The sequence below is a fragment of the Hyperolius riggenbachi genome, chromosome 3, assembly GCF_040937935.1.
Source record: "Hyperolius riggenbachi isolate aHypRig1 chromosome 3, aHypRig1.pri, whole genome shotgun sequence".
Lineage (NCBI taxonomy): Eukaryota > Metazoa > Chordata > Amphibia > Anura > Hyperoliidae > Hyperolius > Hyperolius riggenbachi.
Genome location: NC_090648.1, coordinates 179,223,347 through 179,237,112, shown reverse-complemented (window position 1 = coordinate 179,237,112; position 13,766 = coordinate 179,223,347). Strand labels below are relative to the sequence as shown.

General features: G+C 46.3%; 1 protein-coding gene across 9 annotated transcripts in view; it reads left to right on the top strand.

Moving 5' to 3' along the window:
* TM6SF1 (transmembrane 6 superfamily member 1) overlaps positions 1 to 13,766 on the top strand; it is an 85,511-nt gene that overhangs the window by 66,769 nt on the left and 4,976 nt on the right. For 7 of the 9 annotated variants that reach the window (XM_068275359.1, XM_068275353.1, XM_068275351.1 and 4 more), the window contains 2 exons: positions 7,130 to 7,212; positions 8,662 to 8,783. The exons of 1 other annotated variant lie outside the window; for it this stretch is intronic. In XM_068275359.1, the coding sequence (XP_068131460.1) occupies positions 7,130 to 7,212; positions 8,662 to 8,783 (205 nt within the window). Of the gene's footprint in view, positions 1 to 6,473; positions 6,930 to 7,129; positions 7,213 to 8,661; positions 8,784 to 13,766 lie in introns of those variants that run through there. One more of the 9 variants, XM_068275357.1, reaches the window with a different exon arrangement.

The following is a 13,766-nucleotide window of genomic DNA, read 5'->3' as shown; positions in this document are numbered from 1 at the left end:
GCTGAGATAGCTGACACATGTCTTTTCAGCGTGGAGTAGGCTAGACCTAACTGTAGTCCTTTATGCAAAAAACCTAGAAGATGGGATACTCCGAAGCTATCCAGAGAAAATCCTGAGTCTCCAGCGTAATTAGAGAAAGTCTTCCAGACTCTATTGTAAGATAGAAGAGTAGAGGGTCTCCTGGACTTTATTAAGGTGTCTACCACATCCACAGAACAGCCAGCGTTTAGTAGCCTAAGCCTTTCAAATTCCACGCCATCAAGTTGAGACGTCCGGGGTTTTGATGACAAATCTCCCCCTGTGATAACAGATTTTGAACTTGAGGAAGCAGCAGGGGCTTCTGTGTGCTCATCTGTAGAAGCAAAGGGAACCAGGGCCTCGCAGGCCAATAAGGTATCACTGCCAAGACCGTTAGAGTTTGCGTCCTCAATTTTCTTAGGAATTTGGAAATTAGAGGAGTTGGAGGAAAAGCATAAGCCTTGTTGCAATTCCAAGGTTGGAGTAATGCATCCGTCGCTAATGCTCCGGGATCCGGCCATCGAGAGAAGTACAACGTCACTTTGTGATTGGCTTGGGATGCAAATAAATCTATCTCTGGCCACCCCCACCGTCTTGTTATGATGTGAAATACTGACGGTAGGAGTGACCACTCGTTGTTGTCTATTCTGTATCTTGACAGATAGTCTGCTGTTAGGTTTTGAACTCCTGGTATGTAGAGTGCCGACAGGTCCTGTAGGTTGTTCTTCGCCAGAGACATGATAGGAGCTAATTCCTGAATAAGGGACTTGCTGTGTGTCCCCCCTTGGTTCTTTACATACGCTGCTGCTGCCGTGTTGTCTATTCTTAGTAGTACAGACTTGTTTCTTATCAGAGGTAGAAAATGTGTCAAAGCTTGGCGGACAGCTCTTAGCTCTAACACATTTGATACTATGTCCTGAGTGGGAAAACTCCAAGTTCCTTGCGCCATATGATTTAAGTATACTGCCCCCCAACCTGTTGCACTGGCGTCCGTCGTTATGACTTCCCAACATGGCTGTTGAAGGAGCCGGCAGTTCTTTAAATTTCCATACCTCATCCACCATTGGAGAGACGTTCTTGCCTTCTGAGTTAAGACTATCTTTTGTCCCAGACTCTCGTTGTTCCATTGGTCTAGAAAACAGAGTTGCAACGGACGTAACTGCCAGTGTGCCCATCTCACCATTGGGATTGCAGATGACATTAGACCTATTGTTTGCATGCATGCTCTGGCTGTCACTACTCGACGTTTCAACAAACTGAGGATGTTCTGTTTTATCTTGACTCTTTTTTCTTGAGGAAGAGCAATCGTACCCCTTTCTGTATCTAATTCTGCCCCTAGAAATATCATCTTTCGTGTTGGATGAAACTGACTTTTTTGATAGTTTATCAACCATCCAAACTTTTGTAGCGTCTGTATCAAAATTTCTCTGTGTCGGACTAACTGTTGTCTTGAAGCGGCCAACAGCAGGATGTCGTCTAGATAGTGGAAGACGCGTATTTTCTGTACCCGTACCAGAGCCACTACCGCCAAAAGGATCTTTGAAAAAGTTCTCGGCGACGTTGAAAGACCGAACGGGAGACAGACGAATTGTAGATGAATCCTCCCGACCGCAAAACTTAAAAATCTCTGGTAGTCTGCATGTACGGGTACATGAAAATACGCGTCTTTTAAATCCACGGAGCACATCCAATCTCCTGGCTGTAGAGCTGAAATTATGGATTGAAGACTTTCCATTTTGAATTTTGGGACTAAGCTGTATCTGTTTAAACTTTTTAAGTCCAGCACTGGCCTCAATTTCCCGGTTTTCTTCTTTATCAGAAACAGTGGTGAGTAATAACCTCTTCCTCTTTCTGAATGTGGTACATGAATCACTGCTCTCTGTTGAAGTAACTCTGCCACATAATCTCTGAGAGTTACCCATTTTTCCTGATTCTGTGGAATCTTTGTTTGAACAAAACGTTTTTCTGGAGGTAAAGTCCTGAAGTCCCACAGATGACCCCTTGAAACAGTTTCGACCACCCAACTGTTTTGCACCTCTCCCGCCCAGATTTCCTTGAAATATAGAAGTCTGGCTCCTACCGGAAAACCCTGGACGGGCAACACATCAAAAGGGCTTTGAAGCTTCTGCCGAAGTTGGAATAGATCTGGACTTAATTGACCTCTGGAAAGCCGTCTGTGGCCTACGCCAATTTTTTCTATATTCTCTACCTGGCCTGTATGACTTGGCCTCTGTATACCTGTTAGGCTGCTGTCTTCTAAACTGCGAATAACTCTGTTTTCTAAATTTTCGGTCTTGCGGCAACAGTCCCGACTTGCCGCCGGTCACCCTGGAGATCGCCGCATCCATTTTAGACCCAAAAAGATTTTTGCCGTCAAAAGGGATCTTTATCCAGGACTGCTTTGATGTGGGATCCGCCGCCCATGGCTTCAACCATAATGATCTCTTTGCCATTACACTGTACAACATAGCTCTGCTTGCGGACCTAATTATATCTACACTTGCCTCACCTAAAAAGTCTGCTGTTAGACTTAAGTTTTGTAAGGTATCTATAATATCTTTCATACTTCCCTTCCTACGAATTCTACTCTGAGTGTCCTCCACCCAGATCTTCATTGCTTTCGCTATTGATGTTAGAGAGATTGCTGCCCGAGAACATTCTCCGGAGGCTAGATATGACCTTTTAAGATCTTGATCGATCTGTCGATCCATCACATCTCTGAAGTAGACTGAGTCTTCCAATGGTAGAGTGACGTTACGAACGATTCTGATTACCGATGCATCCACCACTGGAACCGATTGAATTAATGATTCATCCTCTTCTTTCAAAGGATATAGTTTTTGAAACTTGTTTTTAAACGATGGTTTTTTCACTGTTTTGTCCCATTCATCCTTGATAACGTCTCTTATTTCTTCCATCAGAGGAAAAGACACTTTCACCTTGCGCAGATTCTTGAAATATCTCCTTTTTTTAGGTTTTGGAGAAGAGGCGTCTTCCTGCCACTGAATAGTGTCCTTGACTTTTCCCACATAAGACGGCACCAGCGAGAAATCGAAGCTTTCTGTCTCTTCTTCAGAATCGTCTTCCGAACTTCCATCCTGAGAGGAATATTTCGACTCTCTAGATGTTGGAGCTCTATGATCCCACGTCATTTCAGCTACCGTGTCTTTAACAACTTGTTTAATGAGAGTCGATACTTCCCTATCCTCACGGGCAATGTCCAAGTGACACACATCACATACTTTCTTGTTGGCCAGAGATGGTCTGCCACAAATCCAACAGCCCTCCCTCGGAGGCAAAGACTTTGTCTTAGATGCAGTGGCGTAGCTAAGGAGCTGTGAGCCCTGATGCAAGTTTTACAATGGGGCCCCCCAAGCACTCTATACATAACAATTGATACGGCGCACCAAAATCTGCCAATGGCACCTACAGTGTCAGAGATGCAAGAAAAGGATGGGGAACAGTTTGTTAATGATTACCACTATTCAACGTATCTATAGAAGTGATTATTATGAGCACAGGACCAATAAAGAGCTAATACTGCAGTTGAGGGAGGGCCCCTCTGGCCCAAGGGCCCCGTGCGGTTGCTACCTATGCACCCCCTATTGCTACGCCCCTGCTTAGATGATGTGGAGGCAATAGGCTGTTCAGATTCTTCACTAGAGGACAAAATCCTTCTACACGAGGATTTACGAATTGGTTTTGGTGCTGACCACAGCCCTTTATCCGCTTCTGAATCACTTGAAGAAGACTTCGAATCAAGATGTTGACTGATGACCGTATCCAGTAATTTTTGTTTGGATCGGTTTTGTAATCTTCGACGTACGCCATCCTCTTGAGGGCGTCTGAAAGAAAACCAACAGGACAATATTGAGCTGTTGGACCAAATCTCTCTTTTTTTTTTTTTTTTTTTTTTTTTTTTTTATACTTACCACCTTTACCTTATAGCTTTAGAGCTTTCTCCCTTATTTTTCCCCATTACAGCTGTAATCAGAAAAAAAGTCAAAATGAATCTGGTGCTCTACTGCTCCTCAAAAGAACTAAAAAGATAATTTTAAAGAAATATTTGATAACCTATCTCTAGCTACTATTGTGTATATGTATATACTCAAAACCCAAGAACCTTCTATAACAATCCTATCTGTGAGATCTCACTGTTACCCTTCTTCCTACCTGAGACAAATTTATGTGGCCCAACAGCACAGCACGCCAGCGTTCCTATCTGCAGCGCTGACGCTGAATAAGTGGCCGTTTATATAGCGTCTGAAGCCAATTTCCGGCTCCAGACGCTGTTTGCCCCAAACAAAGATGGCCGCCGGAGAACTTCCGCCCACAGCCTAAAAGAGAGCCGGAAATCTCGCGCGCCCGCGCGAGACTTGTCCAAATGCCGGCCATTAGAGGCAGACGCCGCACGGAGCGGAGGAGGAAGAAAAAACCCAGCGAGAGCCTCCTTGACCTCGCGCCAGCATGCGCTCCCCCTAATCTGACGAGCAGCAGAGCAGAACTCTATCGGTAAGCAACTCACAAACTTGCCGATCAGCAAAGTTGCTAAAAAAAAAGTTGATTACAGCTGAAGAGGCCCACAACACCATTTAGGTGTATAGCGTGGTAGCAGGAATTTCTTTTAAATAATAGTACCCCCGGGAGAGAAAAAGTTGTACAGCTGTACAGGGGGTTCTATGCCTTATAGGATCATTTAGAAACCTAAGACATAGACTCCAACAGGAGAGGCTGAACCTGTTGGTATCCGCACCAGGCGGAGGTAAGGGACCTGTAGACATCGATGGAATCCTTGCTGGAGGCGAGGACGAAAAAAAGAATGGCAGTATGGGGTGGGGCATAGCTTTTAACATCTTTGGACATCCTACTGGGGCAAAAGGGGAGGGACTTTGCCCATGAGTATGCTGACATGGAGATACCAGGGAAATCTGCATTTCTCTTGAATCATCTTGTAAGAGAACACAGGCAGTGCCAGGGTTAACTAATTTGCTAGCTGCACTATATTTTTTTTTTTAGAAAAGGCTCGCGAAATTGTTGGATTGTCCCAAGCCACTTACAGAATCCTGGTCCAGGTGTTAAGCCCTATTCAGAATGTTGCTACGTAGTGTTCAAAGGTCTGCCTTTTACCCACAATTCCATGGGAATCTTATTGCCTTGTGTTAAATTACCGCTGTAAAATGGAAATATCAACACGTTACCGAATGGTTACCGAATTGTTATCGATATTTTATCGAATTCACACCGAATGCGGAAAAACCTTGATGAATACAACTAGAAATTGATAAACTTCGAATTCGGTAATTTAACAAACTGGAAAAAGTTATCTCAAAGACAATGATGAATCGTGGCCTATATCTGTTCTGCACAGGCACCAATAGACCATCAACCATTAACAAATATGAAGCAGCCTGCTTTGCACTGGATAAGTACCTAATTCCGTTATAGTCTCGCTTTAAAAAAAACTCCCCTCGTACCTCTTTTGGAGTCCAACAGAAACTAGCAGCTAAAAATAGATAGACAAACAATTTTCAGATTGGGATTAGTTCAGCACAACAATTGTCCTAGACATGTAAGCAAAGTAGATCACCCAAAATAGAAGAAATTCTAGCCTGGGAGGTCAATTCACAGCCCAAAGCTTAACGCATCTGAATTAAAGTAAGTTATTTAAGTAAGACTGCTCAGAATATTCAGCAGTTGAACAGCTGTATAAACAGAACTGATTCAAAATATCTCCAAACAGATGTACAACACTGGTCACAAGGTACAAGATGCATTTATTATCCCCACAGGATTCTCATTTAGTTACTAATTGTAAAGTTTCCCTATTTACTGTCCAGCGCTGTTGGCTAATAATATGTTGGCACTTTATAAATGCAATAAATAATAATAATAAGTTTCACCTACTTTTCCATGAGAGACATAAAACTGCCTTTTGTTAAACCCAGTGTAAGCTTCTGTTATATTTTAGATATGTCTTTTCTAAACCAGCACATTACTGGCTATACAAACATTACCATATTTTTCCTGATATTACCACAGCTCTGTTTCCTGTCAATTAGAGTTCAATAAAACTAAAAATCAAGCACATATCTTGTTTAATGTAAATTCTCTGTATTACAGCATTTTCAAATGTAAAAAATGAGTTTATAGCTGTGCTTGCTTGCAGTTGTACATCTATCCATACAGAGGCAAGAAACCTGCACTCACTGGCTTCCTGTTCAGAAAGTGGGGTCTTGAAATCCCACTTCCTGTAAACTTTAAATCTACAGCAGACTGTGGCAGCATAGATAATTATGAGGAATGCCAGACATAATATCTTTATTGTTTCTAAACTAGTAGAGTTAGACTTGGTTTACACATAACAAGGTGTTCAGTCCTGTCTTGTCAGTTTTTGACAGTTGGCATCAGCTTTGTACATCTTTCTAACTGATAGAAAACTGAAGCAATACTGACAGGACCGGGCAGTAGTGGACCAAAAATGTGCAGATTTATAAGTGAACCAGGCCTTGCTGTCATAAACGGCCATTAATGGTCCAATTTTAGCGATCGATCAACCTTCCGTTCGTATAATCGTGCTCGAATTAGAGCGTGTTGATGGTAGCATTCTGCAAAAAAATATTGTTTTATCGACTGGATTATTGAACCATTTGGCAGATTGATTCTTTCTGAATTGTTCGGATTGGTTTTATTTTCCATTTCAATTATGGGCCTGATTTAGATTTCCTTCCGATTGCAATTATCGGAACGGAAAGTCAATCATTCGTGAAATCGCACCATTGTTGGACACCTTTAGGCTTGAGCGTTCCACTACATTATTGTGGCTTATACCAAAGATGAACAGGATAATTTGTGACTTTTCTGTGCCAGCATAGAGACTGACACAAACACCGGCCTATTTCCTGTGCATAAAGGTGAATATATATGAGGTGGCTGATGTGCAAACTTCTTCCATGCTAGTATCTTGTCACTGCCTCTGACATCACCCTTTATCACCACCTGTAATGCTAGGACATGTAGTATGGCCTCTGTTCTTTGTGCTTTGGGAGTCACATGGTCACAATTATGATCTTGTATAGCTGTGGTGAACTTACACTTTCTTTTTGTTAAACAGTCAGAACTACAGGACAATTGGCCTTTTTTGGATTGGTTCCATTATAATGAGTATGCTTGTCTTTATTCCTGGATGCATTGTGGGTAAGTAACTTGAAAGATCATTCTGTGAATTTTAACAATTAGTCCAGTTGGACATTGCTTTGTGTTTGTAATTTAATTGTGTTAAACAAAGGCACATAACAAAGCACATCACATTTGTCTTATAGAAATCTGTCATCTGTTTATAATTGGTCATAGTTTTCCATGGCTGCAATTTACAGTGTAGTTAAGGTTGGTGCACAGGCTAGAACAAAATTGTCCCAGGTTATTGTTCTGTGAGGTCTCAGTCAAGAGTTTATTGTGTGTACATGTTTCCCAAGACAAGTGATAAACAAGCTGTTGTCCCTCCTCCCCTCTCCATTGAACAGTATGAAGTATGCTTGACTATAGCCGAGTAGCCACTTGAGGACCACAGTGGTAAACCCCCCTAAAGACCAGGCTGTGTTTTGTGTAATTGGCCACTGCAGCTTTAAGGCCAAGCTGCAGGGCCGCACAACACAGCATACAAGTGCCCCCCTTTTCTCCCCACCAATAGAGCTCTCTGTTGCTGGGGTCTGATTGCCCCCCTTGTGTTTATTTTTTTTTAATAAATATTTATGTTGCTTTTTTTTTTTTTTACAGTTTTTTACCAATTATTCTTTTTTTTTTAAAATCCCCTCCCTCCCCCCAGCCGGCCAATCACGCGATCGGCTGTCATAGGCTTCTGCCTATGAGAGCCGATCGCTCTCTTGTCCCCCAGGGGGACAGCCGTGTCACACGGCTGTCCCAAGTACAGCGCTGCTGCTGATCGCAGCGCTGTACTATGTAAATAGATGACGATCACACCGTCTAACAGTCTCCCGAGCGGCAATAGCCGCTCGGAGATTGAAGGCGGGGCGGAGCTCTGCCTCCCGAGAAGGAGACGCGGCACACCCTGCGCGCGATCTCCTTCTGTAGCTGGCTCCAGGACCTGAAGCCAATTGGCGTTAGGCGGTCATGGGGCTGCGTGGAGCGGTCATAGAGTAGTTAACATGTCTATACTGTGCTCATCCTCCAAACTGCCATTGCAATGATCAATGCACGACTGTTAAGGGCAGCAGTTATTGTACAAGTGTACACACTTATAAAGAGTGACTAAAATAACATGTAACATGATGATAAACATGTATGTTCGGTCCCAGTGTTAATTAGGACTTTGATGTGTTCCTTTCTATTTTTCCTACTGTGATGATGTCAGAAGAAAGAAGTATACAAATAAAATAAACAGCGCTGGGCACCAAAGCGTCTGCTTTCAGTGTTTATTAACAGGTTGCACAAGAGGTCACAAGCAATAAGGGAGTAGCTGGTCTAACAGCTGTTTCGCGGGATAGCCCGCTTCCTCAGAGACCAATGGAGCCAGCATCGAGTGCCAGCCTACCCTCTTTTTTTCTTTTTATCCTTGTAGTTGTTCTATGTTACAGTGTTATTACAGTTATTGGCAGTATAAATGTGAGAACATTTTCTTTCCTGTAGGGAAATATGGTACACGGATTTGTCCTGCTATTCTCTTAAACGTTCCATATTTTTGTCTTCCATTTTGGGCTGGATTCAAGATCTACAAACAACCACCTGTTATTCCAAACCCACCTATAGAGGTAAAACAATACTGATTGGTCTGTTACCAGAGAAGGCTGGGAGCTCATTCTTTACACTTTCATAATGGATGTTTAACCACTTAAGTACCAGCGGTCTCTGCCCCCTTAAAGAGAACCAGAGACGAAGCACCCTCATGTATTTTATTACATTTATCAGTGGGAACATGACAGTAAACACCTACCCTGCTTTTAATTTTCATTGTTATCTGCTTAATTAGTCTATTAGCAACTGTGATAAGAATCCACCGACTATTCAGTCGAGGTTTGACCTGGAATCATTATAGCTGAGTCACTCTTCTGTGATGTCTTTTCAAGCCCAAGCCTTCCCCTCTCCTGGCTTAGATTTCCTGCTTTGCATACTGAGAGCTGTGATGACTGGGAGGGGCTGCACTGTTGAGAGAGAAGCTCTGTGGCTGTAATATGATCCCTGTGTGCTCTGTGTGCACTAGATACTGACTGCAGTTTCATTCCTATGAGAGACACTTCTTACAGTACATCATACCAAAATGAAAGCACACAGATGAGCCTTTCTCATATAGCCTAGATAGCAGCCTAGTTTCATATAGCATAGACAGCACATCCAGAACAACTCATATAACCCGGAAGGAGAAGGGATATGAGCCGGCGGCCATATTTGATTTTTCCTGGAGCAATAATGGATAAAAAACACTAAAAAAGGCACACCAGAGCGGCGAAATTATCAGGTAGAGCATTTATTCTTTACAAGCTATCAACTGATATGTTTATTTTGTGTGAAACGTTCATCTCTGGTTCCCTTTAAGGACCAGAGACCATTGGTACTAGAAACGGAGGAATATCGACGAATCGCCGCACATACCTGCCGCAACCGCTGTCCACGCCACTCAGGCCACCCACTCTGCCGTCTCTAAGAGTTCCTGTGTGCCAGTCAGTAGCCGCTTTCATTGGCTCTGCCTCCTGACCGTGTCTATCAATGTAAGCCAAAGGGAGCGGGTTACATTGATAGACAGGGTCAGGAGCCAATTAAATCGGCTCCTGACCTGCTCACGGGGCTCTGCTGTTATAGAGACAGCAGAGCGAGTGAGCTGTTGCTGGGAGATAGAGATGCCCCTAACCACCGTAATAGGGCTTTGCTCTGGAAAATGTTTGAGGATTCTTTTTGACCATCCATCTACCTTTTTAACTCTAAAGCTACATACACACATTCAATTATTGTTGCCCATCCGGGATTGGGAAACGATCCCTTGGCTTGGAGGGGGGGCAGAGGGACAATGATAGGGGCACAACAGAGTGGCTTTCCGTGGGCAGGGGGAGTGAAAAAAACAATGTGATCAGGGCTGCTTCGGGGGTTGTTAAGAATCCAACATGTTGCTGTACACAGGGCCGGATTTGTACTTTTTACCGCCCTAGGCCCACTGTCACCAGCCGCCCCCCCCCCCCCCCCCCTCCAACCATATCAATACACAAATGCAAAACACAACAACCCCCCTCTTATATTCCACCATTTAGCACTGGGTCCCTCTCTGATCGAATAGGTTAATTTATTGTGCAAGCGTGGCTGAGGACAAGTATGTCCACACTGGGAATGTGTAAGCGAGTTTGGTGCATACCCAGTAGAACTAAGGCACGTAGCTGTTTTCCTCCATGCATTTCATTTTACTGGGCATGTGCGGACCTTATTTGCACATGCCCAGTACAGATACGGTCACGCTTGTGTACTGAAGATACCTATTCGTCCAGAGAGGGATACAGCACTAGAATAGTGGGGTATAGGGAGATATGGCTCTAGAGAATGTCCAGAGGCTCCCCACTACTAAGGGGAGTTTACAGGGAAGATGTCTGCCAGGGTAGGGTAAGAATAAATGGTCTAGCCAGGGTCAGTGTCTCCATAGGGGCAAACTGCAAACATCCCCCAGCATGCCCCCCTCTATAGAGACACTTTAGCTTTCAGCATGTCCCCTCCTCTATAGAGGTACCACAACTCCCAGCATGCCCCTACCCCTCCATAAAGGCATTACAGTTCTCATCATATGCCTCCCCTCCACATAGGCACCACAGCTCCCAGCATGCAACTCCCCTTCCAGAGGCACCACAGTTCCTAGCATGCCTCTCCGTCTCCCTATAGTATTGGGTTGTCCCCCGGGCCCCAGAGCTGGCTGACAGGCCTCCTCCAATATGAAAAGTGGTCCGCCGGGGGAGATTAGGGGGTTACGCCAGTCAGCCCTAGGGGACAACCCAATACTACATGGAGGAGGAGCATGCTTGGAACTGCAGTACCTCTATTGGGGACGAAGCACAGTGGTGCCTCTATGGAGTGGAGGGTAAAGCATGATGGGAGCAGTGGTACCTCTGGAGAGGAGAAGCATGCTGGGAGCAAGGGTACTTCTACGGGGGGGGGGGGGGGGGGGGCATGCCGGGAGTAGTGGTGCCTTTATGGAGTGGGGGAAGCATGCTGGAAGCAGTGGTGCCTCTGGAGTGGGGGAGGCATGCTGGGAGCAGTGGTGCCTCTGGAGTGGGGGAGGCATGCTGGGGGCAGTGGTGCCTCTATTGAGTAAGGGGAGCATGCTGGGAGCTGTGGAGTGGGGGGGGGGGAGCATGCTGGGAGCAGTGGTGCCTCTATGGAGTGGGGGGGGAGCATGCTGGGAGGTGTGGTGCCTTTGTGGAGTGTGGGGGGCTTTCTGGGAGCAGTAATGCCTCTATGGAGTGGGGGCATACTGGAATCACTGGTGCCTCTATGGAGTGGGGGGCATGCTGGGAGCAGTGGTGCCTCTATGGAATGGGGGGCATGCTGGGAGGTGTGGTGCCTTTGTGGAGTGTGGGGGGCTTTCTGGGAGCAGTAATGCCTCTATGAAGTGGGGGCATACTGGAATCACTGGTGCCTCTATGGAGTGGGGGGCATGCTGGGAGCAGTGGTGCCTCTATGGAGTGGGGGGGGGGGGGGGAGCATGCTGGGAGGTGTGGTGCCTTTGTGGAGTGTGGGGGGCTTTCTGGGAGCAGTAATGCCTCTATGGAGTGGGGGCATACTGGAATCACTGGTGCCTCTATGGAGTGGGGGGCATGCTGGGAGCAGTGGTGCCTCTATGGAATGGGGGGCATGCTGGGAGCAGTGGGGCCTCTATGGAGTGGGGGGCATGCTGGGAGCAGTGGGGCCTCTATGGAGTGGGGGGCATGCTGGGAGCAGTGGGGCCTCTGTGGAGTGGGGGGCATGCTGGGAGCAGTGGGGCCTCTGTGGAGTGGGGGGCATGCTGGGAGCAGTGGGGCCTCTGTGGAGTGGGGGGCATGCTGGGAGCAGTGGGGCCTCTGTGGAGTGGGAAAGGGGGGCATGCTGGGAGCAGTGGGGCCTCTGGAGTGGGGGGGGGGGGGACATGCTGGGAGCTGTGGTGCCTCTATGGAGTGGGGGGTGGGCATGCTGGGAGCACTGGTGCCTATGTGGAGTGGGGGGGGACATGCTGGGAGCTGTGGTGCCTCTATGGAGTGGGGGGGGGCATGTTGGGAGCACTGGTGCCTCTGTGGATTGGGGGGAACATGCTGGGAGCACTGGTGCCTCTGTGGGGGGGGGGCATGCTGGGAGCAGTGGTGCTTCTTTAGAGGGGTATGGGACAAGCATGCAGCCAGTCACAGCAGCTACTTACAAACAGGAACTCACAAGCTGGCAGCTGCTGCAGTCACAGGATGCAGAAGTATTCCCAGCCAGAAATCCGATCCTCCAGCTTCCTGCACTGAGGTGCTTCTTCTGTGCAGTGTATGGGAAAGCTGCACCCAGAGCCATGCTTCTCTGCCTCGGCGCTTCCCACCATGTGAGCTGCACTCACAACTTCCGAGCAGCTGAGCACGGTCTTCCTCCCCACTGCTTTCCTGTCGGCCTCGGAAGGGAAGTGAGAAGGGACAAACAGCTGCTGTGTGGCCCTGCTGATTTGTGCACGGAGATCTCTCTGCCTGAGCTCTGGGGGTTTCCGACTTGATATCTGTGTAGCCCCAGCAGCGTGAGAGACCTCCGTGCAGGGGGCGCAGCTGTTGTCCCTCCATGCGGTCTGGCCACTGTAATGCCGCTGCCACTCTTGTCCCCAGACTCCTCTCTGTAGCCGCCCGCTGGCTACAAACACTCATGACAGGTAGCAGTGTGCAAAGTGGGCGGCTGAGGATGGAACTACGGACGGTCTTTTGCAACGTGGGGATAGGAAATGGCACAGGCGGCTCCCCACCCGCCCCAAACATTCTGGCGCCCTAGGAACCTGCCTTGGGGGCCTTTCCCTAAATCCGGCCCTGGCTGTACACACACTAGAAGTGAACAATCATCAGACGATGCAGCCACTTTGCCTGACTTTTATCTATTGTGTGTACATTACTTTAGTTGGAGAGCACCCTAATAAGCACCTCCATTTGTTTCTGGCTGGAGATCTCAAACTTAGCACTTAAGTCTATCTGGACGGATATATCCGTCCAGATAGACTGTGCTGCTGCCGCTGAGTGAGGCGCGCGATCACGCGGCGCTCCCGCTGCCTGCCGTTACTTACCCCGATCAGTGAATGGGAATATAATTCCCATTCACCAATCTAAGTCCCCCGCAGAAAAAGCAACGCTTTCTAATTGGAGAGCGCGGTATTTCTGCCCCCCCCCCCAAACATTTACAGCCTCCTTATAGTTCCTGGAAGCGTGATCGCACGCTCCAGGACTTTTTTGACTGTGGCCATCTTGTGGACAAATAGTAAACTGCAACCACATCCATTTTTTAAATAAATAATTACGTTATATTACATCTAAAATTAGCTGTTTACCTCCCAAACTAAAATTACCCAAATACATTTTTTTATTAAACAAAAAAAAAATTTACAGTTAAAAAAAAAAAAAACTACATAAATAGTTACCTAAGGGTCTGAGCTTTTTAAATATACATGTCAAGAGAGTATCTTATTATTTTTTTTAAATTATAAGCTTGTAAATAGAGATGAAAGCAAATTGAAAAAATGCACCTTTATTTCTAAATAAAATATCGGCGCCATAAAT